Raw genomic sequence first — 23681 nt, forward strand, 5'->3', positions numbered from 1 at the left:
GAATAACCAGCAACCAGTGTTGCTATTCAAATTCAAAAGGACTCATGTCTTCCATTGGTCAGGCTTTGGTGGGCCATGGCCTATGTAACACTCAAAGGATCAGTGCAAACTGTTTTTGTTTTTTTGTTATTGTTTGTTTGCTTTCAAGGTAATAGGGTTTTGAACTTTGCTTCTTGCATTTGCTAAACAGGCCCTCTGCTGTTTGAGCTCCACCACAGTCCTTTATCCTTTAGTTATGTTTTGGATAGGATCTTGTGGTTTTTGCCCAGGTTGGCCTGGACCTCATTCCTCCTACCTCTGCCTCCTGCAGAGTTGGAGTTACAGGCATGCACTGCTATGCCTAGTCTTCATTAAAAAAAATCTTTGAATACTTACAATGGGTCTTGATTGTTCAGGGCTAGAGTTACACACATTGGGCATATTTGAGTCACTGAGAAGGGCTAGAATAGATATGAACCCTATGATGAGAAATGACGGAAGTGATGACTAAATGTAGGAAATAATTCACCTTAGCCTTCTGTTTAAAAAATAAAGACACCTACCAGGTGCTGTCCACTCACACCTGGAATCCTAGCTACTTGGGAGGCTGAGATCTGAGGATCAAGGTTTGAAGCCAGCCCAGGCAGAAAAGTCTCAGAGACTCTTATCTCTAATTAACAACTAAAAAAAAAGCCAGAAATGGAGCTGTGGCTCAAGTGGTAGAGTGCTAGCCTTGAGTTATAAAAAAAATTCAGGGATAGCACCCAAACCTTGAGTTCAAGACCCAGGACTGACATGTGCACGCATGCATGTACACACACACACACACACACACATAAAAAATAAATAAAAATCCCAGACTATAGTTTAAACCCCGAAAAAGAAAGTCAGACAGCATGGTAGATTTGGAAAGTCTCTAAAATACTGTATAGTTTACCAAGGGAAAGCTAATGCACAGAGGCATGACCACCTTCCTGGGGTGTGCTAATGGCAGTACTAAGAGCTACCACTGATCCCCACTCAGGCCTTTCTCCCCTACTTTCTACCACTGGAAATGTTTGTGATCAATATTTAACCAGAGGTGAGTCCCAGTCCTCAGAGAAAATTAAATCTACAGGAGGCCAGACACCGTCTTTGGCTCACACCCAAATGTAAGTCCTCTCTCTGCTTTTCTAGAAAAGGAATAGGAGAAGCTGTTGACATTCAAGCAGCACATAGCCTGGGCTTTGAGTGCCCAGCTCTAGAACAGAACACCCATTCAGAACCTAGGCACAGCAAAGTCCCCTTCCCCAGAAACTCTATGGCCTGTTCTTCCAAAGCATAAAACACCTTTAGGCCCCATGCTGCTATCCATGGACGCTGTCTCAAAAATAAGTGACTTTTAAAGAAAATTTTTAAAAAATGATAAAGAAGAATGAAACCGTTCTAGGACTATCAATTGTCTACATTTACTAAGTTTTTGTTGGCTATAATCAAGGGCAAATCAGCCATGAAGCTAATGAATTGCAATCTCTATGGAACTAATTAAAACAATGTCCTTTTTGAGTTTCTCTAAGCCTCACATAGTATTGGGGTTGTTATAAGCATTTCTGGGAGCCAGCCAAGAAGCTGAGTAAGGGGATATGTTTGGATGAGTCACATGAATTTGAGTAAAGGTCTTGTTTGGAAACCTGTGTCTCCTATTTGTCCTATTGCTAATTATTATGGGGTAGAAATTTCTATAATGAAAGGATTAGGAGACATAGATGAGGATTAACCTATAGACAAGACAATATTAAAAACTTTTCTTTGAACTAGGTTAGACACACTACATTTCCTGCATTTATGATGCCAGGAGGTCATAGAAAGTTAATTGATCTTCCCATATGCTACATGCCAGATAGTCTTTGTATTCATTACATCTTCCTGTGGACACTAGGGAAGGCTGGGTAAAGTAGAAAAGGGAGGTTGATATTTATAAACGACAGCAGGGGGGGATGGGCAACAATGCGTGATAAGAAGTGTGCTCATTACCTTGTTCATGTAATTGCAACCACTCTGTACGGTATTTTCACAATACAAAAACTTATTAATAAAAAACAACAAAAATAAAAGACACAGCATAAAGAAAGATGGTAGAGGTTCGGGGGACACTGCCTTTGTGTCTCCAGTAGAAAGTAACTGAGGCTAGCTACCTATTAAAGATAGAAACACCACGAGCCAGCTAGAAGAGGTGATTCTCCCACAGGCACACAGCAAGCAGATGCTGAGGCCAGAGCTCCCAGGCCAGCTGTTTCCACACACTGAACAACTGTGCTCTCTCCTCCTTTCCTCAGGCCTGTCACTCTGTCTGTAACCATCATGTTCACCTTGGCTATGATGCGACACAAAGGAGCCCCCTCCTGGGTCAGGCTGAACAGATTCCCTGTGGTGGTCTCTGTGGTGTAGATGTTGTCCGAGGCATCAATTTTTCTCACCAGTGCCTAAGAGAGAGAGAGAAAAGTCAGCTGATTGACTCCCATGTACTTGTCATTTATGGAATACCTGTGGGCTAATGCTCCTAATAGCCCCCACGGAATCTGTAATCTTAATCTATCCACTTGCCCACTGTTGGGGCAACAAGGTTCTATCCTTCAGTGAGGTCATAGCTACATTTCAGAAATGTGGGACCATTTCAAAGCACTAGGATATAGGCAACAAATTTTTCCTGTTCTAATCCATAAGCAAATCAGCTCTCAATATTGATGGGCTCGGCAAATAGCATAGTATTGTATTCCTGACTCTCAATTAGAAACCATTAAATAAACATCAAGTTGGGAAAAAAAAAAAGAGTTGCTGCAACGAAGACCAAAATGTTTGCTAATGTCTAGATGGCTACTGGTGAACTCCAGCTAGGCAATGACTTCAGGGGTGACGCTGAGAGATGCACTCTACAGTAGCTTACTGCTTAGTGGACATTTGAATTGGTGTATAGCCATGCCCAAGTAGCCACATTGGGAATTCTGTCAACCAGTGAATAACTCAATGAGTAATGCATACTGATCATACAGGCTGGAGCCTCTAGAGTACTGGTGAAAGAGGCTGGAAATAACCAAATAAAAGGCCAAGCTAGAAAGCAAATGGAAAAATCATTTGCAAATAAGATATGAAGACTATATAAGACTATTCCTAGAAGAATGTAGCTAATTTCTGGGAAAAAGCTCTTTATAAATCTTAAAAACCAGCCATTAGCCTTGTAGCATGTGATTCATTGATTATAAATGATTTCTACCTGCTAATTAATGTCAGTTGCTCAAGTTTCCCCTGGGAGAAGTGGAAATGGAGATAAGGAATCAGATCCTTTAAGGACCTCATAAAGAGACCAAGACTTCCAGATCTGGGTGATCTGAGCAGCACCTTGTGCAGTTTCAATGATCATGTTTATTTTTACTACAATGGGTTTGTTTCTATAAACATTGTGTTATGGAAAAGACACTTGGAAGGGAATAAGAAACATCTGAGCTCTAGTCCTGGCCTGCCTTTCATACACAATGCTGGAGTGTACGTTAAAATGCAGGAGGGGAAGCATGGGCTCTGGAGCCAAGCTGTCTGGATTTGAACCCTGACTGTTTTGCTTCTGCTTATGGCCCTAAAGCATGCAATTCAATTTATCCTCTTTGTCTTAGTTTCCTTGAGTATAAGATGTTAGAAACAACAAAGTCAGTCTCTTCTGGTGATTTTGTCCATCTCTTAAGTTTGCTAATATATACTGAGTACTTCTAAAGGTACCTGGCACATGGAAGCAAAAGAAAATTGTCAATAACCAAATTATAAGGTTAGAAAATATTATATATATGTAATGAAGTTTTATTCAGCCATAAAGAAAAATGAAATTATCTCATTTGCAAAAAAATGCAATTAAGCAAAATAAGTCAGGCTCAGAAAGACAAATATGACATTTTCTCTCATATGCAGAATTTATATTAAAAGCATAAAAACACAAAAGTAGAAGGGGAACTATTGGGAAGAAGGGAAAATGTCATAGTAGCAACAGGGCCAAGAGACAGTAATGGAGGTGAATATAATCAAAGTACATTCTATACCTGTATGAAAATGTCCTAATGGCATCCATTGTTTTGTATAATTAACATAAACTAACACAAATTTTAATAGATAAAAATGAAATAAAATTGTTGCAATTATTATTTTTTTAACTTGGGTCAGTTGGGACTTGGTTTTCCCACTTACAAAATGATTAAAATTAAAGTAGTTTTAGGATCAAATTCAATGGTTCATTTTTGTTCCTTTATTCAAATTCATAGCATACTAATTTCTACATAGAGAAGCTTTGGATTAGTGAATTTAATCAAACTACATTAAATATAGACATTATTCTCTAAGACTTAATAGAGACTTCTTGTCAGATATTCAACAAAAGGTAATACTGACAATCAAAATTTGTCACTACAAATTTCTGTAATGAGCATACATCTTAGAAACCTTCCCCATTGTTATCCAGTATCCACAATGTGATACAAAGGCTCCAATGAAAATTCAGATCTCATATATTGGGGTCTTATATCTAAATGATAATTACCTAATGTTCCTGATTAGTGTTTGCACTTGAAACAAATTAGCATTACATTAAACAATTCAAACCCAATGTCTTTGGCAATCAGCTACTAACATTAGACCATTTATGTCTGAGAATAATTTTATGCTAATATCTATATACATATATACAGTAATTATACCCCAGGTATATTCCAGTGAATCAGATCTCTTACAAAGAAAAGTTGTAAGCATGTTTTCCACAGCATAAATTTGGAAATATAGGAGAAAATCTGTTCCTCTGCATTGAATCTTCAAGACCCTAAATATTACAATAGGCAATGGTTGGAAAGGCCTTTTATCTAACCCATATTTTACAATTGAGAAAACTGAGGCGCGCACGCGTGCACACACATACACACACACACCACACAGACACACACACACACCACACACACACCACACACACACACACACACACACACGCACACACGCACACACACACATCTAAGCAAGGTCACACATGTGGTTCAGAGGAGGCTGGACTTTGTTCCCTGTGAGTCTGTTTGTCTATTTTCACAGGTCAGCAACAATATCTCTTTTTTTTTTTAAATTGTGAGAATACCATACAGAGGAGTTACAATTACATGGGCAAGATAATGAGTACATTTCTTATCAAACTTTGTTGCCTCCTCTTTGTTTCCCCTTCCCATTCCTTCCCATACTCTCCCCACCTCACTACCCGGTCCTCCCCCCCCCCACCAAAGTTGTAAAGTTCGCTTTTTGACATAACGACTTGTACATCTCATTGTTGCAATGGGTCCACCTGTATCCCTAGATAAACGATTTGTTTTTGCCCTTTCCCTCCACAAATTATACCAACATCAAATACAGTGAAAACAGGGGTTATACCGTGAGGGAGGGACATACAAAGCAACAAAGAAATCATCTTATAAATATGTTAGAAACAATTGCATGAAAGAAAAAAAACATTTGAATACTTATCTTGGGGTTCATTCCCCTAACATCATCTTATCTGACCTTTTCTGCTTGACTCAGACATGGGGCCTATGTTTCTTTGGGCCTGGCTTACTTCACTTAATAGAATTTTTTCCAAGTCTTTCCATTTCCTAACAAATAGGGCAATGTCATTCTTTCTGATGGGCGCATAGAATTCCATTGTGTATATATACCACATTTTCTTGATCCATTCATCTACTGAGGGCATCTGGGTTGGTTCCATATCTAACAGTATCTCTTACATGGGTAATTCTTCACCTGGACTAGTGAAGCTGAAAGGCAAAGGCAAGGATGCTAAGCAGACTCAGCCGCTCTCACCAGCAAAAGTGTGGTCCTGCATCCTGGCTTCTGATCAGCGGTGGAACACTGTGAGACCACCAGAGCCCCTGCAACAGGAGGCAGGGTAACAAGGAGCCTCAGCTGCTGCCCTCTAGATCTTCTACTAATTTGTGGCCAAGGCCACATTTCCCTGAGCTACTACCAGCTTGATTCCCTGTCTAAACCTCTCGTCCCTTCTCAATCCTTCCTCCATGTCAGACTGAAGACATGGCTTTCCAGGCCTTCATGTGTTTCCTCCCCTTCCTCCTCAGGCATTGGGTATCTATCCTCCCTTAGTGTCTCCTCACTAACATATTTCTAAAACAATCAAGGTTTTTCTTTTCAGGAAATCAAGGAGAAACCATAGAAGTTCCCCCCAAAAATCTATTTTTCTATATATTATGAGAGGAGTAGTGAAATATTGAAGACAAAAGGAAAACAGGTATAACAACAAACGTTTTCTTAAAATCAGACCAGGCACATATAAAATAAATGTAATAATAAGCTTTATAAGATCCAGAAAAAGGGAGAAGAGGATTACAGGCATGAGACACTAGCACCTCTTGGAAAGAGGCAGGAAAATATTGTTAAGCCTCTCCCTGAGTCTTTAGATGGAAAGTCCACAGTTAGACACAGAAAAACACCCATCTGTACCAAGGAGTATATAAAGATGAAAGCAGATTTGACAGATCAAAGATGGTAAATGGAGCTTTTTATCTTTATTAGATATTATAATTCATTCATGTGACCATGATTTAACATTGATTTATTGCTATATTTTTGGGTGTAAATTCTGAAAAATCTCATCTAGAGAAGGGAGCAGGAGGAATTTGTATAACCACAATTGGTCAATCCTTTGAGCACTTACTAAGTTATGTAAGATCTGCCCATCATCAACGCTATTTTTAATAATCTGGCATCTGAAAACTTCCCTTACTTGCTCCACCTCTCAATTAGTAAAAGATTCACATCACTGGGCTTGCAACAGCATTTGCTACCCAACTATAAGAGTCTTGCATTCACTTCTTCAATGTCTTGGGAAAATTCCATAGGTTCTTATCAAATAACTATTAATTATATCTATCACTTCTTCATTGAGAGCACTTTGGGTCACCAGCTTATTCAGAAAGAATTGGGAAAATGTTCATCTCAATATAACTATTTTAAAAGAATATTTCTGTGCTTCAAATATGTTGTATTTTATTTTTATTTATTTTATTTTTTTTGTCAGTCATGGGTCTTGAACTCTGGGCCTGGGTGCTGTCCCTCAGCTCTTCAGCTTGAGGCCAGCACTCTACCACTTGAGCCACAGTGCCACTTCCTGTTTTCTGGTGGTTAATTGGAGATTCGAGTCTCACAAACTTTCTTTCCCGGCTGGCTTTGAACTGGAGTCCTCAGATCTCAGCCTCCTGAGTGGCTAGGATTACAGGTGTAAGCCACTGGCTCCCAGCTATCAAATATGTTTTATCAAAACCTTAAAACTATAACTGTTTTATATGACTAAAAACACTCACCTAATAACACCTAAAACCTAATAATTCCTAAACCCCCTGAATTCATTTTTAATAATTAAAAAATGCTTTGATTTGTTCAAATGCTAAAAAATTGCTGTCAAGTAATTATGAAGATAATTCTCTAAGAAAAATGTTGATAAATCTCTGGCAATACTAAAATAAGGAATATCTAAAATAAAATGACTTATTTGCATATATTATAAAGTCATGTTAAAATATCTTACTGAATTTGTATTAATGTAAAGTAATACATAGCTAACACAATTAATTACAATCTAGGAATATCATAAAAACAGCATTTTTTTGGTAAATGGATTTATAAATATTGAACTATTGGTATTCAACTTTTGGAAAAATCAAGTAATAACTAAACATTTTCAAAATTATAAATAATTCAGTTAATTTTGGTAGTTATCAGTTCAAATTTCCCTGTTTAAGAAGGAAAATTTATATTCTATACAATAAATCTCCTTAGTCTAGCTTTTCACAACTAATTTCTTAAAATATGAAATAAAAATCAATATAAATATTTTAAGAATATTTTGACAAGAGATTTGAATTGCTTTCTTAAATAATGTGACCCAACTCTGAAAAACATAATATATGTGCATTTTATCCAATATATCTTGAAAACGTGTGTCCTCAAAAACATTTCCAGTTACATTTAGAATAATCGGTATCATTAACCTTTAGAGTCTTTGGCTCTTCAAAGATACTTTTCTTTCCAGCTAATGTCACAGTCTAGGGATGAATATGAAATATAGTTGAAAGGAATTGCTTTCATTTAAATGTGTGCCTAAAACAAGCTATTTTTAGGACTTGTATCCTGCTAGTCCTCTTTTTTTTTTTTTTTGCTTTAATCCAACAGGACTGTCCCTTAAGAGCTACATACTATGAGAATAAGTGACTGGAAGAGATACAATAACTGGAAACTTTCATAACCTTTCTCAAAAAGACCCTCATATTCTACCATATATTTGGTTTCAGAAAAATCTCTTCACTGAGGAAGATACAGACTTTCTAATTCCCCTCTCAGCAGAAATTTACTTAAAAGACAGAGAGAAAAAAAGAAGCAATTTGTGGTGACCTATGGGGTTTTTTGCTTCCTGAATGAAGGCTTCTGCTCTACCTGATGTTCCATTCCTAACCTAGTTTTCTAGATGGCTGGGTAGAGCACTGTAAGATATAGGGTGAGTGACAAGTATGCCTTTCTTCAGAGCAGTAATAGAATGCCTAACAAAAACTCAGGGTATTATCGGGAAGATCATTTTGGGAAAGAAGAAAATGAAAATTGAAGATCTGGAAATAGATTTACTTAAAATATTATTTTTTTTAATTTCTCCTGAGAAATCTGTGGGAACCTGAGAAATGCAATGTATTTGAAGCAGTTTGAAGATCACTGGTCTAGGTCACTTCACGAAATCCAAATCCATGTAGGGGTAGCATAAGTACAGCATTTAGAAGGAACCAGAAATTAAGATATTTGAATATGATGAAAGAATGGGAAAGAATGCAGATCAAGTAAGTCCATGTGAAATTGTTGCACATTTCTGACTTTACAAAAAAGATAAAAATGTATCAAATGCCCATGTTAGTTTATTTTGTTAAAATATCACGCTCTTACTTTACCAAGATTGATTGAGGAATATAGCTTTGGCCCAGAACAATGTGACTGACTTAGCTGGAGTTTCAGAGTAACCTTAGAGTTAATTAGGAACTGTTTCTGATCCTCTGGAGGAAAATCTAGATGGCTGCCATGATTCCAAAAGGAGCCATAAGGAGAAATATTATTTTAGTTGCAGGTAATAGCTTCATGACAGGGGACATGGACAATCCCACAGACAACTGATCTCTTCTCCCACCACAGTGTTGCCCATCCACAATCATTTCCAAGTGTACTGTATCACATCCCTGTCTGTCCATACTTGTGTCAACCGTAGTCTACTCTGGAAGATCTCAGTTCAAGACCAGCCTGGCTAGGAAAGTTTGCTAGACTCTCATTATAGCATTCAGTAACAAAACTCCAAACATCAAATTAAGAACAACCTGTGGTATGGATTGGCCTTAGCTTAAAACATCTGACATCTAGGTCTTGACCCCCTTTCTTTCTACAAGGAATCAGGTCTCTTGCAGAAATTCCAAAGCTGAAGCACAAATCACTGATGTAGGTTATCTGGACAGCAGTTATCTCCTTCCCTCTCCTCTCTCCCTTTCTCCTCCCCTCTCTCCCCTTCTCCTTGTCTCCCCTCTCCTCTAGGCAATACCACTTCTACCTGGCTTCCTATCTCTCCAAGTTATTTTGCTGAGAGGGAAGGGATGAGTCATCTGATGGATGAGTGTGGAAGAAAGAACTGAGTATGTTCAGCTTAGCATCTGCCCCTCTTCCCTTCAGTTAGAAAGTTCCTCTGGTGTGACCCTGGTCATCAGATAGTTGTTTGTTCCTCAGCTGAGGCCTTTCCACCTCTGCCCTGGGACAAGGAAGGGGACATTTAGTTGGGATATAAAGTTTTAACAAGTCATCCTCAGGGCCAGAGCTTAGATCTCCAATCAGTTTTATTAAAGAAAATGTAATGTTTTAAGCTAAATGACTTAAGGAATAAGTGTAACATTTATGCACATGGAGCGGCCTCAAGGATTCAAAGACAGGGGGACCAGCCCCTGTGAGACCAAGGAATATGGACTTAGGCAAGACCAGCAGATGATTCAGGCAGAGGAGCCCAAGCCCTGCACAAAAGGAGCCACACATAGGAAAGAAATAAAGAGGAAGTCTGAGCTCTGTGCTCGGGAGAGAGGTCGGGTGTAGAGAGAAAGGGGGCCTGGAAAGAGATTCGTTATTTATGGGAAGCTTTTATTTGGTGGTGGGAAAAGAATGGCAAATATGTAACATAATATTTCTGTACCTATAAATAGCATGTAAATACCTTTCATAATGAAAACCTCATGGAATCTGCTGGGCTGGGAGGCCTTCACAATAGCAAAGGAAGGGAAAGTCACATATCTTTAACCCCTATGTTAGGTCCCCTCCCTGTGTTGAGCCTGGTCCTCTCACTTTTCTTCTGGGGAAAGCTTCTCACCTCGAAGATGAGGGAATCAAGGCTGGGAGAGGTTAAGGAACTTGACGAGCATCTCATGGTGAACCACACTTTGAAAGGAGATCTGTCAGACTCCAAAAGCTCTCCCTCTTTCTAGAACCCAGCCTGAGTGTATCTTAAAACGGGGGGACTAGACTGCATTTGACCTTTGTCAAACCTTCTCTATGACCAAGACTTCCAGAATTGCTTTATTCCCAGAAGGTACCTTAAGCCTGTCATGATAGGAAAAATCCTTTATGTGACCCATGAAGAATAACTCAACAGATTCAGGGTGGTACAAACAAAGCTGAAAGTGTAGTTGGGAGACGCCAGCTTTTGCCACCATCCTGTTATGCAACCCAAAATAAGTCTCCTCTCTCTGGATTCTAGTTTGCATAAATGGAAAATGCAGAGTTGGGTTAAGTGCTCAGGAAGCCTCTCTCAAGCTCAGACACTCCTGTCTCACAGATGATAGAGTTAACTTTGGTGATTGGAAGAGTATGTCTCCCAAGAAAGGACGGGTGGCAGCTTTCCCCAGTCTGCTTTGTTAGCCCTTCCCTTCTCATGGACACCCTCCAGACCCGCCTGCACTGACCTGCACCTCCCGTGTCAGTGCCAGCTCCAGCAGCTGCCCAAAGTGCTGCCCTAGCGTGCTCAGGGTCTCACTCACACAGGCCTTCATCGACTTCAAGACATGCTCATTCTCCACCTGCAGGCACCTGGGAAGAAGAATCATGGGGAGCATTGTGAAATGGGGTCCCTGGTTCCCCAGAACCATTACTGGGGTCAGATATGACCTGTATGAGGCTGAGCGTGTGGCAAGAACAGATGAGGAGGAAAGCATCAGTCCCAAGGAAGTCAGAGATGAAGTTTCTATACCTGGCTTATTTCCTGATCCTTTAGTTTGCAGAGAGGTGCTGGACACATCAAAAGCTTTGACACTGGGAAATAAGGCCATCATATCTGAGTAAACATAGCTCTTGGGGTTTGTCTTGTAGAGAGCCAGTTATCACTACAACTGAAGTCTAGGATCTCAGTGATGTCCAGGGTCATGGAGAGTGGTAGAAGGCTGGGAAGAGGTTCACTGGCATGCTCATTCTGAGGGCAGGAGGCAATATCCATGGCCCTAGCAGAAATGGCTTCCTGTAGTGTTCTGAGAGCAGCCTGGAGGATGTTCTTCCAAGCCAGGAAAACCAGAATGGGATGCAATCCTATTCACCCAGAGAAAGACAGAATCTCACCAAGCCCCAGGTTACCAAGAGCCAGGACACTCAAGGCTGGGAGGGGCAAGGATTGCCAACCTACACTCAGTGTGTGCGCATGAGGCTGAGTGTATGTGTACTTCTGAGAACGGATGCATATTTAGGAATGTGCAATGGAGGGAAGAGGGTATAAGTGTGATTTTGGTATTGTACAATGTGTTTATTTCTGTGGATAACAAGTGATTGTGTGTGTATGTGTGTGTGTATAGTGTGCACGTCTGCTTTCGCCTTGTCTTGACTCTTGCCTTAACTTTGCAGAGCACCAAGGGGGGCTTTCCAAAGTTGTAGGAACACTTTTCCTTGTTCCCAGCACTTAGTCAATTTTATTCCAGTGCCAAGGCCTCTTTTCTACCTGCTATCTGATCCTAAGGGTAGAAAATCCAAGGAAATCTCTTCATGTTTCTGATATAAGCCAGAAAAAACAACCCAAGACCACCCCCAGGCCTCTGCACTCCTACTTTTCCACTGGGAGAGATACCAGCCCCTTTCTTTCCCTTCCCAGGACAGACTTACCTCTCAGTGACCACAGAGAGCTCTGAGCACTTCTCCATTAGCAACTTCTCCACCTAGAGAAAAGAGAACTCTGCTATTGAATTCAACCAACACTGATTGATAGCCAACCGCCATATCAGGCACTGAGAGGCACAAAGGTGAAGAATGAAGGAATCCAGCCCATAAACTTTATTACACTGCATTATATGTGGCAAAAGTGATCACACCTAATGCTTTGACAGCACAAAAAAAGTACAATCAAGTAGCAGGTGAGTCTGGGAGCTCTAGAAGCTCAATCGAGGAAGGGGCATGTTTGCTGGGTTTCAGTGGATGAGTAGAAGCCTGCTATCTACACAGTGGAGGAAGGAAAGGTTTGAGACAAAGAGTAAAGCACTAAGGTAAGTAGTGTGAGAGGAGAGAGGTCATCTGGGGGGGGGGAATTTTCAATGGTTCCTTTTGGGCTGTGGGAAGAAAATTCAAATGGGTTATGAAATCAAAAAAGATGAGGTTGAGCCCCACTTGCTCCACCTGTGGCTTAACTTTTAGATCTTCTGTTTTCTCAAGTATAAAGTGAAGATAATGATTCTAACATTTTTAACTAAATACTTTAAGTGTTTTACATGTAATAACTCTAAGAAGTCGGTAAAATCCATGTTCCTACATCTAGTTGGATGCAAGAAATGGTATGCAGAGAAGTTAAGTCACAGCAAAGTTAACATTTGATCTCAGGCAGTCTGGAATTAAAGTTGTTACATCAACTACTGTACAGCTGTTGACAATGGTGGTGGCTCCCTCAACAGTTGTGCAGGTTATGTTTGTGCAATATGTTTGACCTGTGATACAGTACATACACATTAAGATCTTTATTATCCTTCCCTGATTTACTAGAAGAGGAGGGACACTGCTGACCCAAAGATTCAGATTCCATGCACTCCCACTTAGTCCTACCCCAGATCAACTGACCTGGCCCATTTCCTGCGAGGAGCTCCTGCTGGCTGCGCTGTACTCACTGACCATGGAGCGGGCGTGGCAAGTCAGACGCACACTCATGCTGTGCACACGTGCCCAGCGGTCCTGTGCCAGCTTCTGCCCGATCCTGCGCAGCTCCGTGCTGATGACCCAGCCCCGCTTGAGCAGCAGTTGCAGGGGGTCCCCAGGCCCTGGACCTCCTGCCAAAATGAGATCACTCTGCGCATCCTCCTCCAGGCTGATGGGCTTAGCCTGCAAGATGCACATGCATTCACACTCGGTCATGAGCTTCAGGTCCTCCATCCAGCGCTGGACTGAGTCTACCTGCATTAGGCCCAGCCTGAAACCCAGAAACAAAGGGTTTAACCCCAGGCTACTGGACATTTACTATGCAGTTACTATATCCTCAGCAATGTTTCTCTAATTCCTGAAGGTCATCCTCAGTTATTCCTCCGTATCTCCAGCTAATGGACATGAAGTTTGAGGCAAGTGACCAGACTAACAAGCAACAAGAACTGATGCTTGACAGTAGCCAGTGGATGATCCTTAAAGGAAATTGATATAGTCTAACTATCAAATCCTGTGATGCTAAATGAGCCAGGGTATTGATACATAAAGTGATACAGTATGCTCTTAAATTTGTATCATGCTCTACAGAGAGTTGATAGCAAAGAAAAATGTGTGCTCATAAAATGGGGAAGACAACAATGCAAAAATACAAATACACACAAAATTATGACAATAATGACAAAAGAGTGTATCTAGAAAATGCAATGGCAAGATAATGTATCTAGAAAATGCATTTAAAGGAAAGCTTTTAACTGAAGGAGCTTTATGGATTGGGAAACTAAAAGATTTCTTTTTTCCTCCTTCATTACACTTTTCTCTAATTTCCTTTGTTGTTGTTATTGTTGCTCCAGGGTTTGATATCAGCACTCATACTTGCTAGGTAGGTGTTCTACCATTTGAGCCATTCCACGAGCCCATTTTTGTATTGGTTATTTTCAAGATAGGATCTTGCTTTTTCCCCAGGCAGGCCTACACTGTGACCACCTTATTTGTTTTCCCCTGTCGCTAGAGGATGACAGAAACAGACCTCCAAACCAAGCTATTAGTGGACATGGAGCCTGAGAACTCTTTTGGAGGAGGCCTAGGCCAGCCTTGAACAGTGATCCCCCTAACTCTGTCTTCCATGTAGGTAGAATTACAGGCTTGTGCCACAGTGCCTGGTTTCCAAATTTTATATGGTGAGCCTGAATATCATTATTATGATAAAAAGTTCATTCTAGTAAAACAGCATAAGAACATGGATTAGATAGATCCTAAGATCGTAATCAAATAAACTTCACTCTAGAATTCACTTAGTCACCTAAGTCAGTAATATCAGATAAATAATGAAGCATTAAACATGTGTCTTATATTTAATTCCAGGCCCTGGGTGGTGAGAGCAGACACAAAGATATCAAGCCTTCATGCTCAAAGAGCTTTGGATCTGCCCTAATAAGCAAGTAGAATGAAACAATGACCAGTTTCACTATCAGTGCATAGCCTAAGAAGATGTGCACAATTGGGCACCTACAATGAGCTTAAAGCCCTCTGCCTTCTAAAAGTCTCCTGTTGGTCTCTGAGGAGAAGGCCTCAAGCCACCTGCCACAATCCACTCACACACTTACAAATATGTATTTGGTGCCTCCCTGTGCTAAGCAATGTGGTAAGAATGGGGCTATAACTACAAATAACAATCAATTTCCTTATCTAAGTGACAGGACAGTTTAGTTGCAAAATAAATGAACAAGGTATAAATTATGTTAGAGGTAGTAGATGCTAGGAGGAAAAAAGAGGAGGAAAGACATTCTAGAGTGTTGAGAAGGTAGGAGGGGACTGGCATTAAAATAAGTGGATTGGTGGGCTGGAAAGGTGGCTCAGAGGTAGAGTGCTTGCCTTGCATGCCTGAGGCCCTGGGTTCGATTCCTCAGCACCACATAAGCAAAAAGAAAAAAGCCGGAAGTGGCACTTTGGCTCAAGTGGTAGAGCACTAGCCTTGAGCTGAAGAGCTGAGAGACAGCGCCCAGTCCAAGAGTTCAAGCCCCATGACCGGACTCCCCTCCAAAAAAAATAATAAGTGGATTGGAAACAACTCACTGCAAATAGGACATTTGGCCAAGGACTTGAAGGACATAAGGGAGAAAGCCATAGTATATCTGAGGATAAATGGTTCAAAGGCAAGAGAACATTAAATAAAAAGGTTCTGGGTCAAAAATGCCTTGAGATGTAAGAGGAGCAGCAAGAATGACAGAGTAGTGAAGAGCCAGTAGGGATGGAAAGGTAAAGACAGCAATGAGGAGGTAAGGGGTTAAATGTGATGCGGGCGGGGCTGTATAGAACAGGTAGGTTCCTGGCTTTTGATTTTTGTTCATATTGGCAATTAAAGACACCAATGGAGCCAGCCTGTTCAAGCAAAGATATCAGGTGGAATTGAAGTAATAAGGATACTTTCCAGGTATCAAAGTTAAATCATCTTTGGGTTTACAGTTCTTTCATGAGAAAATCAGGGCTTTCTGAGATATGCATGTATTTGACTTAATGCTTTTAAATGCATTTCTTTAACCACAAGCTTATCCTGTGAAACCATAGAAACTGTATTTGTGGTTTCCTAGAGGAAATTGCCTTTAAAATTGCTAGAAACAAAAAAAACTCACAATGAATGACCTCTGTCTTTATCCCCTACCCTTAATGAAAATAGACATTTTATTTTGTCAAGAATTTGAATGTATAGCTAATTGCATGTATGTGTGTGTATGTGAGAGTCCTGGCATTTGAAGTCATAGTGCTCCAATCCTCATTCTGTTTCCTAAACTCCTCTAATGTATGTAAGTGCAGTCAGATCTCATAGTGATCATAGATGTGTCTAATCTTCTACACTTTATTATACCTGCTCACCCCTGTCTCATTCCCATCTTGGCCAATCCAAGGTAACCTCAGAAGTAGCATTCCATATTTGTCTTCACATTCATGAGATTCATACATCCTACCCAGAACTATAGCTATACTAATATCTATATCTATCTATATTATCTAGTGTATTACACTGTTTGTTTCCTAAATATGACTATAAATAAATACATCTTGCTACATTTTCTTATTTTCTTATTTAGCATTGAAATTCCTTCAAGTGTTCCAATTAAGTCTGGAAACATTCTTTACAAAGTCTGAAAATATATTCTGTGTTGCACATTCATTGCAATTTACTGGCCACTCTGAGCACTCCCTTTGCTTCTAGTTCTTAACTGCCACAAACAACATATTAATAAACATCTTCATTTACATGTCGTTACATATCAGTATCCTAATTTTTATGGAACACAGTCCAGCAGAATTATATTCAATAGATATGATCATATTGGTGTCCAAAGCAACAGTGCTTAGACATACCCTCAGCATGTTCATCCTCCCTATTTCCCCTACACTTTCTCTATTTCAACACCCCACACACAATCTTAAATCTCCCCTTTCCTTCTTCTCTACCTGGAAAAGTCCTATTTATCCCAAAGACCTCTAATGTTACTTCCTTAAAAAATAAAAAACTCTCAGCCAGAGCTCATGAGTCCCTGCTGAGGGCTGCTGAATGCTACACTGGAGCACCAATGACAATACTGTAATTGGTGTTTGTCTGAACTATCCACGTCATCTGAGGGACAACCCCTTGTATCTGGCTCATTATCAGTGCCCAAAGTATACTAGTAACTCAGCTCGTGTATGGTAACAACTCAGTGGCAGAAGGTGAAGCACTTATTGCTATACATGCTACTTAGGCAGAGGACTTCCTGTGTTTCCCCCACATAGAACACCCTGAGTGCCCCAAGACTGACATGATGAGGAAAGAGACACAGACCATGGAAAAACACAAGCATTCTGATCTAGACATATAGAACTGAGAGACAAACTAACCTAGGGGCTTTTAAGAGGCAACAAAATGAATGAATCAATGACTCATTCATTCCATAAACACTTTGTAGTGGACATCTGTTGTTTTTTCTTCTAGCATTCTTTCTTCCTTCTTCTATTAGTGACCTCTTGTGGTGGCTGCAGACTATTTCTGCTTCCTCCTCTTTTTAGGGCAAGATCTCTTGGCCAGGTTTAAGTGATAATCTGCCAGGATTCATGTCTGGCTCAGTGAAAACACTCATGGCCACTGTGGAGGTTGATCCAGAGGAAAGCTTGTGAATCAAGCTATAGAAATCTGATTTCCTTTCCAAATTACAACACTTAGGAGCAAGAGTCATAGAAACTGGAGTTGTCCATGGGCCATGTTAATGAAGGTAAATGTCATGACTCCATAAGAAAGAAACTCTAGGATCATTTGAAGGAGAGAAAAATAATCCAACAGTTAATGTCTGTTGATAGTAGACACAAATAACTTGTTCTAAACCACAAGTGCACAAATAAGTCTGTAGCATTATTGGGTGACACCCCTTTCTAGTATACATCTTCTGAAAATTCAAGGGAGGAAACTATTCCTTCCAATGGAAGTTGAGAAGGTGTTTTTAGGAGCCAGATACAGTTTAGACATGTCATGGCAACATGTGTCAGTCAGGGGGATAATGAATAAATGAATAAGTATCTGTATCCTGAAGGAAAAGGAGCAGTGAGGAGGAACAACAGAGTGATGGCTTGTGTCCTTGGTCTTGAAAAGTCAAGAACACCAGACTGGGGTCAAACATTCACAGTGAAAACTCCAAGAAGCTACTTAAGGGTAACAGAGCAATGTAACAGTGGTGAGGTTTGTAAGACAGCTAAATCGTAGCACCTAGAACTAGCATATGCACAAAGGAAACCCACATGCTAGGAAACCCACCCTCAGCACATCTTCCTGAAGACAAGCTATGGGATTTTGCAAGTGAACACATTCATATTCCTTACTCTGGCCTAGAGGAGCTTTCTATGCTTGTGACAAAATGCCTGAGATAATCAACCTATGAGGAGAGATCTATTTTGATTCTTGGTTTGGGAGGTTTTAGTCCCTGGTTGCTTGGTCTTGTTGCTTCAGGGCCTATGGTGAAGATGTAGAGCACAGAATCTATGATTGGAGAAATCTGTGCACCTCACGATAACCAGGGAACAAAAGAAAGTGAAATAACAGGAGGGCCATTGTCCAAATATTCCCTTGAAGAGTACAGCCCCAGTGATCTTACTTTTTTCTACTAGGTACCACTTCCTGAAGATTCTACCACCTTCTAACAGCACTTCAGGATCGGTCCTTCAACATCTGAGCCTTCAGCGGATATTCAACCTCCAAGTCATAACAAGGATAAAGACCATCCAACCCAGCCTTCAGGAAAAAGCCAAGAGTGGAGAAAAAAGTTTTCAAGCCTACCAAAGGACTCAGCCCCACCCTGGGAGGCCTGCTTAAATCTGACGTGCTATCAAATATTTATCTAGTTCTTCACCCTCATTCTCCACAAGAAGCACACTCAGTTCTTGCTCTTTAAGAACTATATGAATTAGAAAGTGAGACTTCAGAAAGTTAATTAAATCCTTGTTGATTCATCACTGTGCTAAGAGGAAACGTAGAATAATAAAACTATTGATTTCTTCAGGAAATGCAGTTCTGTGCCTATAAGTGTCTGTGTTTGTGAAGATGAACTCATCTTGGTGTCTATATTTTCTAGATACTTACATCCGTGTGTTGGTTGTGGGTTTGCTTCTCTGCCTGCATAAATACTCAGATCAGCCTGTGCATGTTTACAGGTATCACTTCACATAAACTTGATGATTAAAAATGGAGGAAGTGGGTCTTGAGTATGGGCAGTCAGTGACTCAATTCCAAAGAAAAGACAAAGAAAGGGGAAGAAAAAGTAACCTTAGAGAAGAGAAAGCTTCCTTAAGTGATCAAGGTTAACCTTAACAATGGTAAGTTATGTTGACAGCATGTGCCACTGATATAATAAGAAGAATTTTCTGTTCCAAAAATGCAGTGTCAATCACATGATAAAAAAATAGCAGGTAAACCCAAACTAAATAAGCCTACAGACTGGCCTGACCCATACTCCCCTCAAACTGACAAATCACCAAAACCAAGGGAAGGCTGAGAAACTGTCTTACACAAGAAGAGACTAAGGAGATGTGATGACTACATATGATATGGTATCCTAGGTGGGACCTTGAAACATAAAAGGACATGTTTTGGGAAACTATTAAAATGTGAATTACATCTGGAGTTCAGTCAATGGTAATGGATGAGTACTGGTTCCTTAGTTGTGACAAACCTAAGATGTAAATCATCAGAGAAAGTCAGTAAACAGGAACACTCTCAAATATTTTTCAGAGAATTTTTTGAAAACTAGCACTCATTCTCCCCAAGTAGACTATACTGAGAAGACCAGGAAAGTGAGAATACCGAAATTTCTGGCCCCTCAGCAGATGAAAAACAAAATGAATTGGTTGCTCAAGACTCACTAACCCAGCCTGACTTCCCCCAGAATGCTTTTCATTCAAGTTGCCCAAGTTGGATTCATAATGTAGTGGTGTATAATTTGAAGGGGCTAGGTGGAAAAATAGTTCTAAAGTCATAGGGAAAGGAAAATCAGAAAAAAGCCACCAGTAATAACTAGCATTTATTAAACCCTTACAGTTCCCCAAAGACTGTGCCCTTACCATGCATTCTTTTATTTTTATAGCAGCCAGACTAGGTGAGTTGTCTTATTGTCTCTATCTTAAAGATGAAATTCCAAGGCATAAGAGCATTATATGACTCAAGAGAGCCAGAACTCTACATAGGCAACCTGATCAGAGACTATGTACCCCCCAGCTGTAGTGCACAATTTCCAATCTGTGTCCTCAAGAGAAAGTAATGCCTGATTCATCTTAGGGTCATCAGCAAGCAGCACAAGGATTGACATATGGTAAATATCAAAAATATGCAATTTAATGAAGTAAACCAGGAAGACATAGATGATAAACCTTGCCAGGCCAGCTGAGAATATATTCTAAATTTACAGGAACAAAGAATGAATAAGTTTACTGTCCTTTGCTAAAAAGACTTGGGCAAGTAAGTAGATCCCACAAAAGACAGAATAATTACATTTTTTTAATAGAAAGACTTAAAGCAGGTCTTATAGAATCAGAAGAACCTTTGGTACAAGACATTTTTATAAATGTTCCAGATCTGGTAAGATAGAACTTGTGCCCTTAGCAACAACTGTCCCAATGCTCTGAATCTGTCCTAAACTCACAGGCAAATGATGCTCCAATGGGATTTGATACATATACTCAAGTCCTTAAGAAGCAGGGCCTGAAGGGACATCTGATCTCTCAGGGGAAGTGCTTGTCTCTACATGATACCAGTAACAAACATAATGTATTCTCAACCAGTTCTACAAGGTTTAAAATAGTAAGTGGCTATCTCTCAGGCAATCCTGGCCACCATGGTTCAGTGAAACACTACTGATGCTAACTATGTATCAAAGCTTGTCCTGGGAACTTCTGTTTGTAGGAAGTTCACACAATCTAATGTAAAAGACGGATATAAACACAAAGCCCAGCTTTGCTTTTATGCCATCATGAGTGGTCATAAAATGTCCTCAAGTGTTCCCAAGAGATCATTCTCAGAGGTCACCCCTTCTTATCCCCCCAGTTAATCACAGGTGGACTCTGATGAATCTATCATCCTGTCTTCATTCAGGCCTCTTATACTGGGTGTACTCTAGTGCTATTCCCAGCCATGTTCTTCCCATATGACTGCCTTTCTTTCTGGTTTATGGTATGCTGAGTGAACCAACCTTACATGGAAACTCAGCCACTTCTCTTTTTGCTACCCTCTGTAGTTACTATCTTACTGCCACTAAGCAAGACTGGGGCTTCTGCTGGGTATCCATGCTCTCCCAAGAGCATGAATTTTAACTTGGTTTCAAATTCCAGCCCTGCCATTTGCTGTGTATCTTATAAACTAAATAACCAATCTGTTCAAGAACATTGGCAAATGGGACTTCATACAAAAACAAAGCAAAGTGAAGCTCTATGAAGCCAAAAGAGCCTTACTGAACTGCCTGTCTCCAAAAGTCCACAGAAACTGATTTCACATAAAAATGGGCAATGCAAAATTATATGTCATAACCTGTACATAGTTCAAAAGAGAACAGAGAACATAAGACTGTACTTACAATGAAAAAATGCCAGGAAAATGTATTTTGCAAGATGGATAAAAACTATAACTTATTATTTTAATATAAGCTTAAGATTGTAAGGTAATTATGCAAAACATAAAACAAAGGCATAAGTCCTCACAAAGGAGATATCCTAACTCAGGAAATAATTGGAAATAATAGTAAATTTTGAAATAGAGTAAATAAGATTTAATGCACAAAGAAAACCAAGTATAAACAGAAGAAAAGATTTAAAGATGAAATTAAAAATTTAAGAGAAAATGACAAGTACTAAAAAGAAGAAAATGGACATAAAATATATAAAGTAAAAGTTCTTAAAGAAGAAATCCAAAGCATAGTGAAAATAAATACTAAAATTATAAGTTAGGAAAACTTATCCAGGAGGGAATAATTAAAACTACATATTGAAGGAACATATGCAGAAAAGGCTAGAATTAATTTATAAATATATACTTTGGGGTGGCAACCAAGTATATGCAAGTGTATTACCAGAAATATGGTAGACTCAGAGAAGAACTCAAATGATGTAATTCCTTAGAAAGGCTAACTCACAGTCCAACAAAATAAACACCAGGAATTGGATGTTCAAAAATAAGGAAGTGGGATGAAGGGGAGAGGAGTAGGTAAATGAAGAGAGAAATGGGAAATTTCATTTATAAAATTCAATGCAGGGGCTGGGAAAGTGGCTCAGTGATGGAGTGGTTGCCTTGCATGCATGAGGTCCTGGGTTCGATTCCTCAGCACCACATAAGCAGAAAAAGCCGGAAGTGGCGCTGTGGCTCAAGTAGTAGTGCGCTAGCCTTGAGCTGAAGAGCTGAGGGACAGCGCCCAGGCTCAGAATGCAGGCCCTACAACTGACCAAAAAAAAAAAAAATCAATGCATATTCTACAAAATTAAGAAAACTGAGGGAAGGGGTAGGGTGGGAAGGATAGGGGAGAATGATGAAAGGGTAATGTTAATCGAGATTCATTGTATTCATGTACTGCTTTGTTGAATGGCAACACCTATGTACAACTGCTTAAAGATACAAATAAAAGATATAAAAATGTTTTATAAAGCAAGATAAAGGCAGAGGGCTGGTGGCTCATGCCTATCATCCTAGCTACTCAGAAGGCTGAGATCTGAGAATCAAAATTTGAAGCCAACCCTGGCAAGAAAATCAGTAAGACTCTTATTTTCAATTAACCACCAGAAAACCAGAAGTGGCAGGGTGGCTCAAAGTGGTAGAGCACTAACTTTGAGCACTAAAGCTCAGGGACAACATCTAAGCCCCTGAGTTCAAGCCCCACAATGAACAACAATAACAACAAAAAGCAATATAGAAAAAAAGATTGAGTCAGATCACAGGTAGCTTTGGCAGACACTGTAAACAGTTTGGATTTCTCTGAGTAAACAGAGAAAAGCCCTAATCCTCCAAGGAATCTTGTCACAGATGTCTATAACCTCTCTACAATCCAATACGGAAGACTCTCTCTCAAGGTTTTATAAAAACAACACATAGATTACTTTGGAATGATATGACCTGTGTTGTTCAGGGAGCTATACTGTGTTTATTAAGCAGTGTATGTAAGTATAACTATTTATGTAACAAGCTATAAATAATTTATAGTGTGGTCAGGGCAATAACTCTGAATTCCTCTGTTCTGAAGCATTGGGAAAGTCCAAGCCAAGTGATACTAAAAGAAATGGTGCTACTTAATCTTATTAAAGTTTTCTAGTGTTTCCATGGCCCTACTTCTGATCTGCTTCTGAATCCCAGGCTGAGCTGCACTGAAGTTTTGTGTGAATGATAGACAGCTCACCATCTCTGCATCTCTAGCAACTCTAAATTCACTGGCTAAGAGAGAGCATTTGGCAGTGAACAATGCTGAACTTTTAGAGCAGCATTGTTTCCAATTTGTCATGGATGCATCTGAGCAGGACTAGAAATGTAGAGGCTCTCTCTACTTCCATGGATATGGCACAAGGCCTCCTCCATCTACCTATTATGGGGCAAATGGCCTCGTGTCCTCTGCACTTTTGTGCTGTCCCATGAATTGATCGTCTGCTCCAAGCTACAACAGCTACTTCTTGTCTTCATTTCACAGAAAAGAGAACAACCAGGTTCAGAGAGGCTTCTGTGAGTGATCAATGACAGTGCTAAGATTTAAGGCCAAGTCTACCTGATGCTGAAGCCTGACCTCTCCTACCACCACCTTCCTCTCCAGTTTGCCCAGCATCCACCTGGGGCTTTGCAGTTTCTGTTCCAGAAAGCCAACGAGGCTGAGTCTGGCTGCAGGTATCTATTTCAAGTCCAGTGAGATAATGTGGACACCTGACAGCTGCCTTCTTTCTGGTCACAAAGAGCCCCATCTTGTTGACTCTGTCAAACACTGGTATTTTTG

The 23681-nt window shown here is 40.0% G+C and overlaps 1 protein-coding gene across 1 annotated transcript in view; it reads right to left on the reverse strand.

Moving 5' to 3' along the window:
• Positions 1-23681, reverse strand: part of Insc (inscuteable homolog (Drosophila)) — a 112211-nt gene that overhangs the window by 51253 nt on the left and 37277 nt on the right. The window contains exons 3-6 of the mRNA XM_013034130.1: positions 13129-13474; positions 12187-12239; positions 11007-11130; positions 2328-2441 (exon numbers count right to left, since the gene is read on the reverse strand). Coding sequence (XP_012889584.1) covers positions 2328-2441; positions 11007-11130; positions 12187-12239; positions 13129-13474 — 637 coding nt within the window. The remainder of the gene's footprint in view (positions 1-2327; positions 2442-11006; positions 11131-12186; positions 12240-13128; positions 13475-23681) is intronic.

This window comes from Dipodomys ordii, unplaced genomic scaffold (genome assembly GCF_000151885.1).
Source record: "Dipodomys ordii isolate 6190 unplaced genomic scaffold, Dord_2.0 Scaffold183, whole genome shotgun sequence".
Classification (NCBI taxonomy): domain Eukaryota; kingdom Metazoa; phylum Chordata; class Mammalia; order Rodentia; family Heteromyidae; genus Dipodomys; species Dipodomys ordii.